Source organism: Electrophorus electricus, chromosome 7 (assembly GCF_013358815.1).
Source record: "Electrophorus electricus isolate fEleEle1 chromosome 7, fEleEle1.pri, whole genome shotgun sequence".
NCBI classification, from domain to species: Eukaryota; Metazoa; Chordata; class Actinopteri; order Gymnotiformes; family Gymnotidae; genus Electrophorus; species Electrophorus electricus.
Window position 1 is genome coordinate 6,520,736 of NC_049541.1, and position 19,616 is coordinate 6,540,351.

The window sequence follows — 19,616 nt, forward strand, 5'->3', positions numbered from 1 at the left end:
TACATACAAAGAGATTGTACATCATTACATTTCATTAACCTGCACCCCCTGGTCTCAAGACAGTGAATGGCAAACAATCATTTAATAGGTTACCTGCATACAATGAAGTTTGGTACACATACAGACACACACGGGTTGAAAAAAAAAAACACCCATGTTTTTTTTTGATCGTACTAAGCGCTACTCTGGCTACTGTGTTATTACTCCATTTAGCCTGTTCTTGGGTCAGTTCAGAGTGCCACCTGGGGCCACTATTGCCATAATGAGGAAAGCATCAACATTGACCAACAGCCTCCATTTAGGAGCATAAAAAAATTGTCATTTTATGTCTCCTACAAATGCCAAAAATGCCTGCCAACTAGAGGTCGGTGTACTCGTTGCCTGTATTCAGACTGCTCTCTCTCTTACCTTTCACCCCAGTGTGACACTGACTGCCAATCTCTGAGGCAGTGCATTTTTGTACAGGTGTTGATTTTTTCCACATGGACGTAATGCCAAGAATAATAAAGGGGAGGGTTGATTTCACTGCAAGATTTAGAATACTTTGGCAATGCACATTTTGCATTCAGTGTGCAAATGAATGACCACTTGAACTAATCAGAATGGTTGAGGTAGAGGGAGGGGGCCAAGTTTCTAACCAAGTAGTGTAGTAGATTATAGGAGTGCATTTTCGTCCTTTACTGCTCTTTTTTATGCAGCCATGATCCCTATTACTGGGCCATATAGCCATGGCTGCTATGTCCTTAACAGCTGTTGCAGCTGAGAGCCATTGGTCATTGGTTTTAAACACCCAAACAGGGTTGATTGTGTCCATCACAAATCAAATGACACATTTAGCAACATACTCACAAATAATAACAAAGTTATCCAAATGTGGCAAAAAAAAAAGTACTTCAGAAACCTTTTCATTTAACAAGCATGTACACAAGTTTTAATAATGTTTAGATGCAAAAAATGCTTTAACATACCAGATTGTCTTTAATCTCTGGGCAACCTCTGTGCATGTTGGAGGATTCCCACTGCCAGCTACCTGCTATTGCCACAGACCCATGATGGAGGAGGAGGCCCTTGAGATTATAGCACCACCTACCACGGGGGCCCCATCTTTATCACTCTTGTTCATCCTCCATTATGCTTACATCAACTCTCTTGGGCACCCTCTCCTTGTGTGGTGATTGCATCTTTAAATAATCAAAGAGCTCAAACAATAAAAAAACTGAATATTTTCTGATTGACTGCTGAGAATAACTGATCTATTTGAGAACACATAAATTGCACATTCCAGTAAATCAAAGGTGTGGCAAAGCCGCGAGAAGAAAGCTAGCCCTAATCCAGTTTCACATCCCATGTGAAAATACACTTCATTCAGTATGGCAGAGTACCATGGAAACATAATTTTGTGAGGTCTGAAAGATAAAGGCATGTGAAAGTTAATGATCCAACAGGATTCCATTTTGTATTGCGATGTAAAAAAAGAAAAGTAGAAAAGAACAAATTTTGTACTGTGCTAACTACATATTCTTTGCAAAGATATTCCACTTTGTTTAGAAAATATCTGTTAATGCTAGGTCATTTTCAAGGAATCACAATACAAAAATATTAGATATAAACATTGATACGAAAACCTGACAATCGGCACCCTCAGAAATATTGCTATGATAATCCCCTTGCTTGCTCTTTCAGAGCTCTATAATTGTCTACTCCACCCATCTCAGTGATAATGGATGGAGCAAGGCTAAGTCTTGAAGTGCTCAGTGACCAATCAGATTGCTGTGTCCCAGAAGATAGTGGCCTGTGTGGGGTACGGGGGTGGCCCATTCTTCTTTGCCCCGTTGGCCTTCTTCCAGCCAGGCAAGACCAGCAGGGTGTCAGTCTTGCAGGGGCTCCGTTCAAGCAGCCGCTGACGGGACCTGATCTCGCGACAGAGGCGCTGTTTTCTTTCAATCATCTCTAGCATGGTGCTGTCACCGCATACCCATGGCATGAGTGGCATCTGCAAATGAGAAGAAAAGGAAATTATAAAGGTTATTGTTTTGCAAAGGTGGAGTAAATAGGGCTTTCAAAAATTTAGATTGTGATGATCTAAATCTGTGTCTAAATCTAAACCCCACCACTGCTGAGTGGCCACTGTTGGGCCCCTGAGCAAGGCCCCTAACCCTCAAGTTCTCAGTCATAATTGTAAGGTGCTTTGGGTAAATATGTGTATATATTATGCAACAAGCATTAGGGAGTTCTTGTAGCCATTTGCAGTAGAATTGCAAAGACCATTATCATGTGGCCCCAGTAATGTGTAGATGTATAGGTGCTAAATATCCTCGTCATTGATGGTACCTCTTGTGCCTCTTGGTGTTGCCTTTGAGGTGTCCCTAATGGAGATGGTTCGATTGGTGTGGATGGGGACCGGCCCACTTTTGTAACTGTCTTCAGTTCTGCAAGACCAGATGAAAATGATTCACTACAACCAACCAGATTGCACAATTAGGCAGTGGTCATAACATCGCATACATTTTTACCATTTAGCTAGGAAAACCTGAACCAAATGTAATCATCACCAGGGTTATGCCCATTCTGAAAAAGAAGCTACTCTTGATATCAGCAGCTACCAACTAGTATCTCTTTTCTTTCTTTCATAAACCTTTCTTCCACATCCTGTATGGACCTCAGGATCCCAACCAATTTCACTTCAAGCCAGCACATTCTACAAAAACTACCCTCATGACAGTTGCTGAGAAGCTGCCAGATCAGCCAAACTGTCATTACTGCTCATCCTCTTAGACCTTTCTGCTTGGTTAACCACATTGGCAATGGTTTACATCTTACCTAGAAGGGCATTTATATCAAGTAACATGGAGAAGATACTCTTCTAAGTGGCTCTGAACAAGAGCATCTGTAAATGAATATTCTGTTATAGTTATTGAGCATATGTTATCGTGCTCTATCAAGCACTCACCATGGTTCCCCGTTGTCAGAGTTGGACTGACAGGGGATCGTCCGGACCAGTTGGATATGCTAGGAAGCAGTCCAGGCCTTGTCTCTCGTTCATGTGCTATGGGTGACTCTGAGCTGTAGGTGTTTTTGTCTTTGCTTTCGTGCCAGGTCAAAGCTTCTGTCATATATGCCCCCTTGTCCTTGCAGTCTCTTCGGTTCACCACATCCGCCCCATTACTGCTGCGTTCCTTGCAGTCCCTACCGCAGTCTGCTGTGTCATAGTTGCCAGCCTGACGAGAGTCCAAACCATTCCTTCCACCTTCCTTACTGTTGTGTCGGCACTCCAAGCCAGTCTTGCCTGGGTCTTTGGTACTATCATGCCTGGTTAATGGTTCTGGAGCATGACTGCTTCGATCTCTGCTGTCGTGCCGTTCCAGTCCATTCCTGGAAGGGTCTTTTCCATCTTGTCTGGGCAGGAGGTCAGAGCCGTTACAGCTTCTGTCCCTACTGTTGCGCCTGGACAAAGGTTCCACACCATTGCAGACCCTATCCTTGCTGTCATGTCGTGATGCAGGCCCGGTAGTGCTAGAGCCCCGGTCCTTGCCGTTCTGCTTGGAGAGTAGTTCTGGTGCTCCGTAGCTGTCGCGCCTAGACAATGGCTCTGTGCTGCCACAGCCTCTTTCTTTGCTATCGCGTCTCAGTAATGCCTCGGTGCCATTGATCTCTCGGTCTTTGCTCTCACGCCGATGCAACGATTTCCCATTGCTGCTGCGCTCCTTGTCTCTCTTGGACTCCTTGCCATGATGACTTCTCTCCTTGTGCTCTCGCTTGGACTCCGAGCTGTGGCCCCTCCCCTTGGACTCACCTTTTGCAGAACAAAACAATTAAGCTTACGTACATTTATTTGTGCTTCATATCCCTACAGCTCTGTACTTCCACAAATTCCCGTAGTCAGACAGATTGAAGAGGATTGTTTTCATTATCACTGCATTAAAGGCAATCAGCCACTTGGTGTCACTTTGCTACTGAAGATAACTTGAATTCATTTTCCGCTGCAGCATTGTTCTGCAGTTCTCTATGGAAATTCAGTGGCACTGCTGTGACATTTTTTAGGCAAAATGCTGTGTTGGCAGATGATTGTTTTTCACTAAACAATTAGTGATTTTTTTTTTTTCAGCACATGTGAAACTAATTGATCAAGTCAATCCTGGCTACTATTAAAAAGTGAATATAAAATGCATGTCAGTAATGCATGTCAGCTTCACTGTCCAAATCAAAATCACGTCAGCCCTTTTCAAAGTTGTAGGACAACCGATTATTCAGACATATCATCCATGGATATTATTTACCACTGTAAAATAAAAAGGACAGATATACATAATGTAATATGATGACATGAGTTTGAATGAATTCAACTGCCACTAAGATGAAGCAATAGCTTTCAAACTCATAGATACACATTGTAATTGAATTTGGTTTATGAGCACCCATCACCTCGCATTTGTTATTTCACTGGGTTTCACTGGGTATTTGTCGGTTTAGTTTAATCTAAAGCCCTTGCTGTGAGACTTGATTGAAGAGTTGATAAATATGTCAAAAAGTGTGTTTTCCATCTTCTTCCATCTTCAAGAAGGAGTTGTCTCTAAGCCAATCAAATTACTTCATGTGATGGCATGCAGGTGTGACACAGGTGCAAACTGCCACTGATCCATATGAAAATGAGCACAAAAAAAACAATCCCCATGACAACAGAGGCAAATCAGATGTCTACCAAGCAAGACCAACATGTCACATGACAACTACACCAAATCAACAAATCCAGTGACAGAGATTATGGTATATATGTCATGTATATGTTAATATAGGAGAGTGTGGTGAAATCAAGTCACATAAACTTCAAGTTCTGGGGGGAAAAAGACTGACACTAATTATCACCACACTAATTGCATGAGCTGAAAGTGCATGTAGAGGTCCTTTTTCGTGTACTGTTTTGCTTTTGAGCAGTGTGTCTGTATGTTATGTATGCGTTTTACAGCAGTGTAAGAAAATCACGACACCCAATCCTGAAAAATGCACCATGGCACTAATTAACACCACATTAATTGCATTAGCTGAAAATGCTCGTAGCATTCTTTTTTCACATGTCTGTGCAGGTAGTGCAGCACTCTCAGTTGCTGCCTGTTTTTTTCCACCGAGAGCTTCCAGCTTCACACATTCACTGCAACAGGGCAGCCGTGACCTGCATCGTGATTGGTCCGCTACTCCCGGGAGAGAGACTCTACAGGGAGTTCCCATCCTCTGTTACCATGATGAGTGTTTGGCGTATCGACAGGAGCTACTCAGCACGCATCACTTTATCTGCACGCTAGGCTTAGATGGACGCTAAAGCTGTGTCTGAAAATCAAGTTCGTCACTTAGTCTATGCAGAGCTCAGGGAGAGCGAAAGATTTTTTGAAAAGGTGGTTTTCTCGAGCTGGCTGCATTTCTATGAGTGCACCACAGAGGTTGTTGCTCAAGAGATGCAGTTAATAATAACTGACAGCTCTCATCACTTATGCAAGTGCAATGCCATGAGCACTGAAAAGAAATCTGAAAACTTAAGTATGCAGTTTCTGAATATTTTCTATAGCTATAAAATGTATCATAAAGTTATGAATAAATACTACATAGAAACACTGTAAATAAATCATGTGACAGGACAAAACAATGTTTTCTATGAGTTCAAAAAATGTAGGGTTTTTCCTCTGAAGCACCATCTTGTTTGTTGGCCTTGGATGTGCTTTCCATATTTTACTGTGGCCATATACAAATAGTGTAATGCAAAGTCTATGGAAACTGCTGCAAAGGCATCCACCAAGTCATATGCAAATCTGTCTCCACACGAGTTTTGGAATTTCTCCCCATTACAACCTTTCATTAGTTCTACACATTCACAGTAAGCACTGCTTTTGACAATGGTGCTCTGCAGGTTTGTGGTAATCCACATTTAAACACTGTTTTCATAGTTAAAATGCATATTTAAGATTCCCAGATTAAATCATTTGATCTGTAATGGCTTGCTTGTAGGGGTCAGATTAAACCTGCTATGGAAGCAGGTCAAAACCAGCACCCCCTGTAGGAAACATTTCTGCCATCTTTGTTTTAAAAACCTGTTGTGGATCCATGATATCCTAAAGTCCTGATATAATATCCAAAATGTAAACCTTAAACATGCCCTATTGTGTGTGTGTGTGTGTGTGTGTGTGTGTGTGTGTGTGTGTGTGTGTGTGTATATAAAACACATAGTGTCACAAATGGCCACCCTCCTGGCATCACTGTTTCTTTAGTTTCTCTGTCGTGTCTATTTTTCCTTCACTACCTTGTTCTGTTCCTCATCTGTTCCTCAGTTCCAGTCCGTGTTTTAGTTCTCTCTGTTATGTTCACCTGCCTCTGATTATCCTTGACTGTTTTGGTTATTTTAGCCCTGGCTTTTGTCTTCCAGTGGGTTGGTTATTTTGGAAAGTTTGTTCATGTGTGAAGTTGCCATTATCGCCATTGTTTTATTTGTATACTTAAGTTTGTGTGTTACTTTGCCTCAGTGTTTTCCCTTTGTCTCTGTTTATTAGCCTCCCGTGTTTTTGTTAACACTGCTCATTAAATAGCCTCCTGCATTTGCGTTCTGCCTCTCGCCTCGTCCCTACTAAAACATTACAGAATAACCAAAACAATCAAGGATAATCAGACGCAGGTGAACGTAACGGACTGGAACTGAGGAACATGATGGGTGGAGAAAACGAAACTAAGGAACGGAACAGGAAAGTGAAGGAAAAACAAAGACACGACAGAGAAACTAAAGAAACAGTGATACCAGGAGGGTGGCCATTCGTGACACATAGGCTACATTTATTTGTTTGCCAGTGACTCAATGCAACAATTTTTACTAATTGTAAATAGCACTTAATAAAACTCAAGTATTTGTTCATTCCATAACTGTATGTTCAGTCACTATTGATTAACCCATCAATTGTTAGTCATTTCCCATTGGCTACTGGCTATCAAAGAGAAAACTCACTTTCCCCTGCATCCTTGCTCTTCCTACTGCTGGAGTTCTTCTTCAGCATGTTCCTGCCAGTGGTGAACAGGTTGGTGAGTTCGTCCAGGGGGCTGGTGGGCGTGCGGGAGCGGCCCGCTGGCGCGTTCTGTGCCGAGCCATAAAGGCGCCCGGATGGGCCACCCTCTTGGGGTGGAGAGCCCTTGGCATGAGACGTAGCGGAGGCGCTGCGTGGCAGGCTGGCTCCTGGGAATGGCCCATCAAAGGGTGGGGCACGCATTAGGCTGAGTGGCGTGAGGCAGCGGCCCATGCTGACGGGGGAGGGGCACGCTGAATGGCTCCGCTGGTAGCCATGTGACGAGCCCGAGCTCCTGTAGAGCGCACAGGGCAGTGGTGGCGCTGAGGAGCGGCCTGACGCTGTGATGGTAGGTGTGGATGTCAGCTCTCTTTCAGCCCGCCTTAGGTGGGAGGTTGAGGCAGAGCTAAGGGGCTCCTGGGAGGAGGAGGTGGGTGACTTGCCATAGGGGGCATTCTCCAACATGGGCAGCTTGGCCACATCCAGAGGGGTGAGCGGGGATTCATCCGAGTTAGGTGAGCACTGTGCAGGGGCAGGCGGAAAGATCAGTAAAGGTGGCCGGTGGGTTAGAAGGTTGGGGAAAGGGGCAGGGATGTCACACATGGGCATGCAACGAGGGGTGGAGCAGTGACTCAGGGAGCTGTGGATGTCCGTGTCAGACAGACAGGGTGTTGCAGTCTGTGAACGGCAACTTGAAAGATCCCAACGTGAATCAAAGTCATCCAAGATGGGGTATTTCATCTCCTCATAGACTGCCTCTCCAGGCTCCTCATCCTCTATGAGAGGGGGTGGCTCCCGCCGTCCACTACCCGACATCTCAATATAGACAGGCTCCTCCACATCTGACACCTGCTGCAGGCTCTGGAGCTGGGTGGGGGAAGAAGGAGAAGGGGCCTTGGCTTCTCTAGAGTGGACTGTAGTGGGCGAGCCTTTCGAAGTGGAGTTATGGACATAGGTCTCATCAAATGACGTACTCAGCTGTGTACTGGGATTCCTCTTGGGCTTTGGGGGCGGGACCCTCTTGCAGTCTTCACTGCAGCCTAGCATTGCTGGGCGAGCAGAGAAAAGAAAATACAGAGGAACGAATGTTATGTTTAGTACAGTACATCAGCAGTAAGGTATATCAGTAACTTTTAAGCGCTAAAAAATATAGAAAGGTAGAAAAAAGGCATTGCTGGACACAAAACGTACAAATGTAAGTTCTACTTGGATATGAGAAATGCTTAGGTTGACTTTTATTTCAGAAAGTTTGACATTATTTAAATTATTTAGATACCAGATGGTCCAGGCACACCCTTCATTGTAGCACCATCATCAAAAACACACAGACATAATGATATTGAATCACACACTCATACAACCACACATACACAAACTAACTTTCTTATCTGAACAGCCACATGTATACGTGGGGACAAATTCTATTACTTTTATTTTCAGATAATAAAAACAACAATTATAATATATTCATATTGCATATTTTCCACTGTCACCCTTATCCATTTTTCGGGAAGGGCGTCATGCAACAGCAGTGCATACGTTATTGTTTTCCCCTCTTCAAAACATCAGCCCATAGGCTTTCTGAAGTCAATCCAAGTGACCATGCAGGAGAACAACATTACCTTGCAACAATATGGCCCTTCAGAGCTGAAACTTGACATCCCTGATTTACGGCATTGATTACTGTACTTATAAAATATAACCTATTATCTAGCAGAAAACAAATATCAGCATGAAAAAGGTATAGTTGGTACAGATTAAGAGAGAATGAGAGTGTGAAACTGCATTGCACCCAGATTAAAGTCATTCTTCATGTGCTGGGTGTGAGTCAGTGTGTATCCCTGCGCATGCCCGAGCCCATCTGTATAGATGTGTTAATTATGTGAAAGGGGATGTGGATCTTGAGATCCATTTCAGCACTTCTGCATGCATCCATCCTCCCTCTCTCTCTCCATCTATTGCGTTCTCTGCCTCCCAGTCCAACTAGTGGATGTGTTTACCCTCGCCCTCTCTCCTCCAGGGGAACTAAATCTAGGTCAATCGCTCTTCCTGAATGAATTCAGCATGGCCTGGCCCCTCCTCCTCCCTCTGCCCCTCCCCTTCTCTCCATTTCCCTCCACCCCTCCACCCTCCAACCCCTGGCAACTTGCGGCTCTTCTCTCAATGAGGAACATCCCCCACTCTCAAGTCCCTATTGGATGAGAGCCTGCTGAGCTGCTGGCTCCACAGATTCCCACTGGTTGCCATCGCGCTCTGACGTCCTGTCAACTTGCTCATGATTGGCCAAGGCTGATGTCTGATGACAGGATTGGTGGAACAGCAGGGGGTCCCTGTTTCTGTGGGCTGGTTGCTGTGGCATTGAGGAAGATCTGTGTGCACAGTGTGATTCTCTCAAATCTGAACCTAGACAACTTTCATTGCACATTACAGTAAGACATTAGCATATCTACTGACTTAATGCCTTCACTGCCTGCTCTTGAAAGCTTTGACTTACAGTTGATGCTGTGTCAGTACAGGAACTTTCATTATACAGAGGCCATAATAATCTTTTTATGCAGATCAAGATTGTAATGGTACTTTTATTACACTGAAAGCATTAGATACTGCAGATATACCAGTTATAACTAACTGATTTCAAGGGGGTTTTTTTGTTCTTCTTTTTGTTTTTCTTGTTGAGTTTCACCTAGATAATATCAGAAATCCAATAACTTGCTCTTAAACACAATAACTGGCTCAGTGCAATACTATAACTTGATTAGACTCAGGCATACCTCCTCTGAAAAAAACATTTTAAAAAGTATAACACAGTAGGGTAAGGCATTATGAGACGAACTGAGATGCTCCTGAGAAGAACAAGCTGGCAAGCAAAATGAGTAAAAGAAGGGAACAAATCCAATTACCTTGATTGTCCATTTGTAACTGTGATTGTGCTAACAACTGCACTGCCTATTGCTCAACATGAGGAGCCACACCCAGTCCAATGACGCGCCAGCGGAAAAGATCTCTTCATTCATACATACCACACCCTTATCCCGAAAACACAGAGGGGACGCATCTTTTTTCATGACTGTTTTAGCATATAGTATTCAGACTCACTCAAGCAAAAGTGCTAAAGATTATTTTAGTCGAGGTATTGAGGTCTTGATGCTTGAAGGAAGCTTGTGAGGCTGACTACCGTAACAGCTTTAAAACATGTTAGATTAAATGCCATAATATTTTATCCTCATTCATGAGTACCATATAGTACCATATATACCCACTGTACTGCCCACACTCAAACCCAAACAAATTATCGTTTTTAAGGCAACAGAGTAACACAGCAGTGTAATCTGTAGCAATCACTGCCTTCTGGCAAATCCAATAATTGCACAAATGCAAAATGTGTAGGACTGAATGATTTGGGAAAAACACCTCATTGCATTTTTTCAGACCACTGTGATTGCAGTTTAAATTTGTGCTTATGGTCTATAAGTTATATCCAGTTGTGTACTGATAAATGCAAACCTCTAGCAAGAATAAGTACAAATATATTTTGTCCCTTCATGAGATGAAGTTGCTACTATTATTTGTTTAAACAAATGATTATCAAAAAAAACAGAAAGCAATGAAAGAATGTATTAAATCTTAAGACTTGTTGTTAAACATTGTTAATAATGTGTAATTAAAATCGCAGCACATACCATTGTAATTTCAATGTGAAATAGATCAATTGCTTGACCTAGATTTATAAACCTGGGTCCAGGCATCTAACTCACCATCGCACCGGTCAGAGTCTCCGCCTTTGCAGGAGGTGGTGCTGAAGTCCACAGCCTCGGAGGAGATGCTCAGCTTGGTGTTGGGGTCACGGCGGGGCTTTGGTGGAGGTTGCTTGCGGAAGGTCGGACTGCCTTCATCCTCCCCTCCCCCCATGGAGTGCAGGGACTGGGAGCGCACAGCACGGGGGCAGCCGCATGACAACTGGGCCTGCTGGGATGGGATGCGCTCAGGCAGGGCCAGCATGCTCACGGAGCCCATGCGCAGGTGCTTGCCCTCTGCTGATACCTCCTCACTTGTCCTACAGAGAGAGAGAAAGAGGAGGAAGAAGGAAGAGAGAGTTGTCATAAGACAGTGTGAATGTTTCTGGGAGTTTAGTTAACATTGGTGGAGGTGGTGTAATTTGCATGCGTGAGAGTGCAGATGTAATTGCATATGGAGAATTCACAGGTCAGTATGCATTTCACAATGGAGGCGAGGAGGGATCACTTTTCAGCACAAAGCATCTAAAAGAATGAACATGCAAAATTTGAAAAATTGCATGATATAATTCATCAAAATGTACTTCATTTTAGGTTTGTGCAGTTAATGATTTATTAAGTGTGTGTGTGTGTGTGTGTGTGTGTGTGTGTGTGCGTGTGCGCATGCATGTGTGTATGTACATGTGCGCATGCACACATATCTGTGTGTTTGTCATTATCATCACTGCACTAATGTATTCTGTGCTGGAATTACTCCTCTGAGAGTACACCCCAGCCAGAGGCATTGATTTCTGTTTAACCCTGGCCATGGCCTGTTCTCGCAGTTCCACCACAGACACAAAGCGATTTGGTGGGAGGGGGGGCACTTGGTCTGCAGGACACTTAAGTTTTCTCTTCCTGATGAAGAGGACTAAGCAAGCAAGGTTGATGGAAGTGTTCAATAATCATCTAACAAAGTCAGAACAGTTCATTTAAGATGCTTTTATAATTAAAACCTATATGTAATAGTACAATTTGTAAGTGGACATTGGTGAAAATGAAAAATGGGCTTTTTGGTCTATTAGTCTGTACCATTTTTTGTCTAATTAATCAAACGTGTTCAGAATCAGCCGTGAGAAATATAAGCCTCAGCACAATAAACATCTGGCAGGCTTAAAGGTTTTTACTTTTTTTTAATTATCTGTGCGGATGTGTGTGAGAGTGTAACACACACACATGCACGTGCACACGCACACGTGCACTCACGGACCAACAGCTGCTGAACAGCAGGAGTCTGAAGGGAAGGGTTCATTGGTCAGAGGTTTAACTTTGCCTAGCAACAGGGAACCCACGCAAACCAGACACAAAATCTGTTGCTGCTGCTCCGCAGAACAGAACCAGTCCACACGCACACACACACACGCACTCTCCTGAAGAGGCCCCCCAGACACACATGATGGATCAGGCATTAGGCTCTCATTAGTAGGAGGAGCGCCACTCTGGAGCAGCTGTCAGCACTGCATGTTCCCACTCATGCCCAGAGCTGACAAGTTTCCCTCTGCCAAAACTTCCTCCCGTCAGGCACCTCTCCAGCTCACCCTAAACTGCTCCCTGCCATCTCAATCCAAGCAATCCAATCATTTTAATGTCTAGAATGAAATCCTTGGCAGAACGATGTCAAAAAGAGATTTATTTATTTGTTTATTTATTTATTCAATTGAAGTTACCATCAGACTAAGAACACAAGAAAATCTTACAGTGGAGCCCCTTGAAAACAAGTAGAGATGGAGAAAAATGAGCATAATAGCTAGCTGATTCCTAGACAATAAAGGAGTAGCCAGCAACAGCAGATAAGAAGAAAGGGTGCCTGCTAGTGAGCTGCGAACTGCCAGACGGCGCGTTGGCACAGGTGTGCATAACAGCATGGGAGGGAGTGTTTTATTTATAAGATGTCTGCCCGTCCTCTGGCCAGCAAAGCAGCGTGGAGCCTCGGAACAGGTGCCTGGCAGTGCAAGGAATTGTGTTCCATTATCACATAGCTACAGCTTAATCCCACTGCATACAAAATATACACAAATATCCCCACATTATGGAATTTTATAAAGGGTATTATCCAAAAATGCTGAAGACCAACAACATATTGTATTTGGATAATGAATAATATCTCTACCTAGTTGGCTAGTATAGCCATGCTCCATTTACAATCTGCCTAGTTTTTACAGTGCTTTGAAGCAGAGCTTTTGGAAATATACACATGGCTCTGTGCATGGGCAAAATCTCAGGGCACTCCTGGAAACATGATGAACTCACCAACAAGATGGCAGAGCATGTGGGAAGACCCTCCTTACTTAAGCCAATGGGGTAATCTGATTGGCTCATGGCTGTTCTAGCTGTCACCAGGCAGAACACATCTCCTGCTAGCATACTCTTCTCATTTAAGCTGTTTCTAACAGGCTTTCTCTCGTTCTGCCTATCTCTTTCTTCCTCCCTCTCTTTCTGTCTCTTTCTCACTCTCCTCAGTTTTTCTTCATGAGTTCCTGCAAAAATGGGTCGTCTCAACGACCCACTTATATGGCTCATGAACAATCCAGATTTTTATCCTTCAAGCAATTATGTATGAATATTTTACACAAGCAACAGCTGAGAGGAGTTAGACGAGTTAGTAGAGAGTAGGATACCTCCACCAAACACACACACGCACACACACACACACACACACACACACACACACACACACTCCAAGCAACACCACCACAAAAGATGCTGGCATATGATCACATCTCAAGCCTGACAGGACAGAGAGCCTACATACACAGAGTGATGACTGAGCTGGTGCACTCAGTACTGTCACGCAGTGCAATCCCTAATGTACTTGAACATTTATTTAATGTTTCTTTTTCAAGAATATCTGTTGCAAAAGCCATGTGTTCAGACATTCAGTGATGACCCCAAGGTTCTAGATTGTCAAACGTGCTTTTTTCAAACTGGGGTACCTTATAACATGTCAAGAGCAGATTAAAGCAAAACAAGCTTTGTAGAACCTTTGCATCAGCTTTACACATCTCCTAAGCATCAAAATTAACTCATTAAAGATCAACAAAAAAATGGCACTCAGAAGTTTTAAATTGTGTTTACGTCATGACACAGCTAAGGTGAGTGACTGCAGGAGTTGTATATAGAAGCTTCCCACATGTGAGGAAAGACTTGCTATAATGCCTCCCAGCTGACAAAAGAATAAATCATGCATTCCATGACAACTGATCACTGACAGTGGTAGCTGGATCACTGACAGTGGTAGCTGTGCTGTTCTGGTTCCCTGAGCCAGCTTGGGTGATGCAATTTGATTCATTATTCATGTTTTTTTACATACTGTAATATCCTTAGTAAAAAAGTAAAGTAAAATAAGTAAAAATGACACTAAAACTAATAAACTAATTCCTAAAATCAATTAAATCCTTCCTAAAGAATTAGGAGAGGTTTTTTTTAGCTTTGTTAAAGCCCAGTTCTTAGGGTTGATATGTTCATAGATATGATATAAGGAAGATAAGCTCTTTTGCCTTTATAGGACAAAACAAAGTGTGCACAGGAATGAGGCCTAAATATGTCCAGCTCTGAAAAATGAATTAACCTCCAAGGAGAGGGGGACACAGACCTGCTCGCTATTCCACGCCATGGCACCATGCCATTGCCAGAGGAATGTGGTATTAGTAACACTGCAGGGAACTGTTTCTTTGAGGAGGTTTGTATGTGGTGTGTGTGCATGTGTGTGTGTGTGTGTGTGTGGTGTGTGTGCATGTGTGTGTGTATGTGTGTGTGTGTGTGTGTGTACATTTTTGTGTCTGTGTTTGTGTAATGTTTGTATGGATGCGCTTGTGCACATGCCAAATTGAAAACGCGTGTCCATGCATGTTCCCACGTGTGCTGTTTTAAGTGCATGTGTGTACCCATGCACTTCTGCCACTTGTCCATAAAAATTGCCCACAAACCTTTTAATGGCTTCCTCCTGCTTTCTCTTCTTTTCGTTCTTCTCCTGAACACTGGTCCGGCTTTTCTCATTCCACACGTGGTCGAGGTTCTGGGTTACCAGGCTGTTGTATGCCCTCAGACTACTGTCCTCAACAAACTGGAAAAACCGCAACGTTTCTTCCTCGTTGGAGCTCATCATGGATCATACCAACAGGACACTCCTGCAAACAGAGAAAGACATCCTTTGGTTCATTTATCCATCGTAGTTTTATAAGGGCGATGTCAGCTGTATGTGAAGTGTCACTTTACCAGTAGTAGGCACAATGTGGTGGTAATAGTTGCGTCATTATGAGCAGCAGAACTTTCATCATTCTCCCTGGGGCATGGCTATAACCCACAGACATAGTCATGGAGACAAACACTAACTATGCATGCAGGAAAAAAAAAAAAACTCCCATCGGTAAACCACAGCTCTGGAACAAAGAAACTATCGTGCAAGTCAAAGTCAACAAATGAGAGCCAGGCACAGTTTTTTGATACCTTGGAGACTTGTGTTCCTTCTTTGTCCTACAACTGACTCGCAGTAACCCATTTGTGTGCACTGTCTGATAGGCTTTGTATGGAAGCGAACTATTTCAGCTTAGCCCTTGGCGGATCGTCATGTGAATACATAAGTATTCTGGGTCAGCGAGATTCTCCGGCTTTCGGCAAAGGCCTGCTCCTATGCCGGGAGTGGCAGCTCAGCTCCCAGAGGCTCTAGAGCAGCCGTTTCTACAAAGAGGCCATTCAGAGAGTGAGCAGCCTCATTTTTGCAGGCCGCTTCTTGCAGAAAGCAGGGCACTGAATTTTAGCAGCGAATGCAGGATGAGTGGACTGGCCTGAGGGGAAATGCACGGCAGGACAGCCATCATCAAACTGAAAGCACTGCCCATGTGAACTTGCCATGGCCAATGCCCGAACTCTGTGGGCACATGTGTTGTGACACACATGAGCTTTTGTTTACATCTTTATTCCCACACCAAAGTATGTACGCACAGCAGTGTGGAGACCACAGGCTGGAAGTGCCTTGCACAACTGCAGGGAACTCAAAGGGGAGACAGCAGGTCAATATTTGCAGAGTGGCCCAAGATTCCAACTATGTTTATTTATATGTGACAGACAGGGTGTGTGAGTGCTTATGTAGGTGTGTGTGTATGTGTAGGTGCATGAATGGGTATCTGACAGAATGAGTAGCATTGCCAATTCTGCATTCTTTATTTCCTATTAATCTCTGATAGCAAGTTTTCAAAACTCAAGGTGCAGGAGGGCATCTGTTTATCCAAAATAAATTGGTGCCTTTAGACCTGAAAGATACTTAACCTGACTGATCCCAAAGTCTGAGTCCAACAGCTTTTGTGAGGACGTGGTGTTATCTGTCATATTTGCTTTGTGTGGGTGCGTATGTGTGTGTGTGTGTGTGTGTGTGTGTGTGTGTGTGTGTGTGTGTGTGTGTGTGTGTGTGTGTCTATGTATCTATGTGTGTTTGTGTGTGTGTGAGGATGAAATGATGGGAGTTAGCACACTATTAACGAATGCCTGATTTTAAGCCCTGGAGTTGTTCTCTCTCATTAATCCTGTAAACTGGGAAAACCATCCTGTTTATTGCATTGCTATACGAAAATCTCTGCACTGTCACTACTTCAGTCTCCTCCTGTCTGTTTTCTTTCATGTCTCACCTCATGTCACCCTTCCTAGGCTCTCCTCTTGACATTACCTGCAGTGGCTGGCCCTCTAGGTAAAGCAATGTCTTTCTAAAATTAGAGGTGACTCAAAATGCATGTAGCTAGGCAACAGAGAGCTAGAATGAGGATAGCGGGAGCAATGGGAAAGCTTAGGCTTCTAAAGTAAACAAAGTAGACAGCAGGAACATTGGGCAAAGGTGGAGGATGTGTTCCAGGAGCCAGTTTAACATCTGTGTTTCTGAGTGAAGTTGGTCAAGTGATATCTCCTAAGTAAAGATCAGCATATCATGCAGTCTGGAGTTGAAAGAGTGTTGTGAGTGAAGCATGAAATTCGCTATGTTGCAGTGCAGAAGAAATAGAGAAAACAGAGTACTTACAGAGGAACTGTGTTCCTGCTGATTGTGTTGTACACCTGTTTGGGTGAATCCAGTGCAACCGTGTGAGCTTGGACGAAGCCTGGCTAAAATCCTGAGGATCCGACTCTACTCCCAGATGAGAAATGCTGGCCATGGTAGAGTCATCAAGCTGATTGCAGAACTTCTGATTCCTGGGGCTCTAGGGGCCAGTGAGAGTGCAGCTGTGGCTGAGGGTACCCAGCCTTCAGACCCTTCACCCGGGCAGCCAGAGACCCCAGAGTTCCCTGGGTCTGTGCAAAACTTAATTCCAGTTCATGAGAAGTTGCCTTCCTCATCTGAATGGACTACACCAGGCTGGGCACTGGAGCACCACAGGCAGAGCCTGAGAGCATCTTCCAACCCAGTGTCCACCCCCCGCACTCAGACTCTCACACTCACTCACCCAAGTCTTGACGAAGATCAAAATGCAAGGAAAAAAAAGCTCCTAGACCCTTCAGAGAGAGTCCACACAGACTTACATGGAGCTCCTCCAAACAAAATCCCCATGCGTGTGAGTGTGGGCAAGGCTGGGCATCTCACAGCAGCGCTGGCTCTCAGATGCAGGGCTCCTCTATATGTGGATGCCACAGCAGATTAACTCAGGCACCACAACACAAAGAACACGCCTCTACCCTCCTCCCCTTCCCGCCTGTCTCCCAATCTTGTGCTCACTCACTGTTTTCTGCTTTCAGTACCATGGACAGCTCTGCAGCAGCTGTTTTTGTGAACAGGCTATAGTAAAGAGGAGGGTCAGGCACATGTCAATCTTGAGCAAGTGGGCGGTCCAGGCAGATAAAGACTGCCACAGTGTGACCTCATTAAACTCAGCCCCTCACCCTGGCAACCGGGTGCACCACTCCCAATCTCCTCAGCCAGTAAACAAGACAACCAGCAAGCACACAGCCAGGCACACACACACATGCGCACTCGTAAATGCACACATACAGCAATACGGAAACACAAACAAATACTCAAATGCACACTCTCTCAAAACCCAGGCTTGTTTTTTTTTTGTTTTTGTGTTATTTTGTGTCATTTTGCTTCTAAGGAGTATAAATTATTTTCAATAATTTTAAGGATCATAAATGTACACATAGGAAGAACTATTCCAGGAACCGTTCCAGTCATCAACTCTGGCTTTTATAACCCGATGGATAAACAAAAGAAAAAAGAAGGAAAAAGGGGGAAAGGACAGTAAATTAAAAAAAGTACTTTTGTGTGTGTGGTTTGTTTGCATGATAGATGTGCTCTGTACCAGGCAAGAGAGGATGGTGAATTGTTGATGGATCAACACTGTCGACACAAAGGGATAAGAGGGCACAGTAATCTGTTGTTTGTACAAGCCCCCTCCCTTGTCCCCTGCTCTCCACTTTCCACCTCCCTCCATTTCTGGGTCTGTTCCTGAACAAGCATCCAACAGAGAGGAGGGGGTTGGGGGGGGGTTACTGTATAAGCTCCAAAACTGGTCAGAAGGGTCTTTTTACTCACAAAGGAGGCGGCAACAGTACAGACACCACAGGGGTAGCTGAAAACATTACACAGATTAATGAAACCTTTGCTGTTGTGTTGGGGCACAAGGGACCATTTCCATATCCAACAGTTAAGCCTGCAGAGCATTCCCCTGCCAAATTCTCCACATGCTTTGCTGAGCATGCACAAAAGGAAGCCACTCATCCCATCAAAGTTGCCCACCACGGCCGACATGACCTCTCACTGCTTTTGCTGACCTCAAAGGAAGTTTAGAGTCACAGACATAGGTCAAATCAGCAAATCAATAACATATGATGGGGTTGGGGGGAGGGGGTCTGGGTGTCTGATTAACAGGGAGATAAAGAAGTAGGGGTCTCTGCACAGAGAGCAAGCAAGTGGGTGTAGTTAGCCAGATCTGTGGCTGTCTGAATAAGATCTACACTCTACAAGCTACATTCTGCAGAATGAGGTCATCGACTGGTGGTCTTTTTTTTATTTTTCTCCATGCAGGAATAGGTGAGGGCCATGCAAGGCCTGTGGGTGAAAAGAGAACATTTAAAAGATGACGGGCTCTCATTAAAGTTTCACACACCCTTATTTATACAGCTATGGCTCATCATTCAAAGTAGGACATCTGCACTTTACTACGCTATAATGTTTAAACTTGCATTCTAGGTCACCCATTGTACAAGAACTTGCAAAAATAAAAACTCACAAGTTCACACTACAATGGAATCGATAGACCTTTTCATGGCAGAAACAATCTTTCTTTAAGGCTATATACATTTGTTCCTCTGGCAATGAGTTGGCACATCTGTAAGAGAAGGAGAAACCTGCAGTGAGCACATGGCCAGAGAGGTGAAAACAGGGGCCTAGACACTATAATCCCCTAAACAGGCATCTGACTGAAACCAGGGCTTAACCCCCCATACGCATTCAAATCCAGTTTTTGAAGGCACAACTGATGGAACAGTGCCAATACAGACATGGGTACTGCCCGATTTGTGCCCCCAAAAGCAATGATGACTGCCAAATAACCTTGCTACAAGGCTTTTCAATTGAGAGCAGAACTCTGGATGACTCATGATCGATATGATGCAGAGTGATTGTGAAGACAAGAGAAGGTGACAACCAGTGAGGGTGATAATACCTTCCAGGAACATGATAATACCTTCCAGGAACATGGCCTTTGTGACCTTGCTGGTGCATAGCTACCTGTTTGTGATGTGTCAGTAAATAGTTAATAGTTAACAAATAAAGTGGCACAAAAATTATACTGTATAATATAGGAGAATTGCATATCTTATTCAAACAGTA

General features: G+C 43.9%; 1 protein-coding gene across 1 annotated transcript; it reads right to left on the reverse strand.

Annotated features, from left to right (window-relative positions):
• Positions 1-768: 768 nt before the first annotated feature.
• nyap2b (neuronal tyrosine-phosphorylated phosphoinositide-3-kinase adaptor 2b) lies at positions 769-17,413 on the reverse strand. The gene is made up of 7 exons (XM_027030033.2): positions 16,812-17,413; positions 14,734-14,934; positions 10,790-11,088; positions 6,980-8,083; positions 2,951-3,793; positions 2,332-2,429; positions 769-1,993 (listed from the first exon to the last, which is right to left on the reverse strand). Exons 2-7 carry the CDS (start codon positions 14,910-14,912, stop codon positions 1,763-1,765), a joined length of 2,754 nt encoding a protein of 917 aa, XP_026885834.2. The 5' UTR covers positions 14,913-14,934; positions 16,812-17,413; the 3' UTR covers positions 769-1,762.
• Between the last annotated feature and the right edge of the window lie 2,203 nt (positions 17,414-19,616).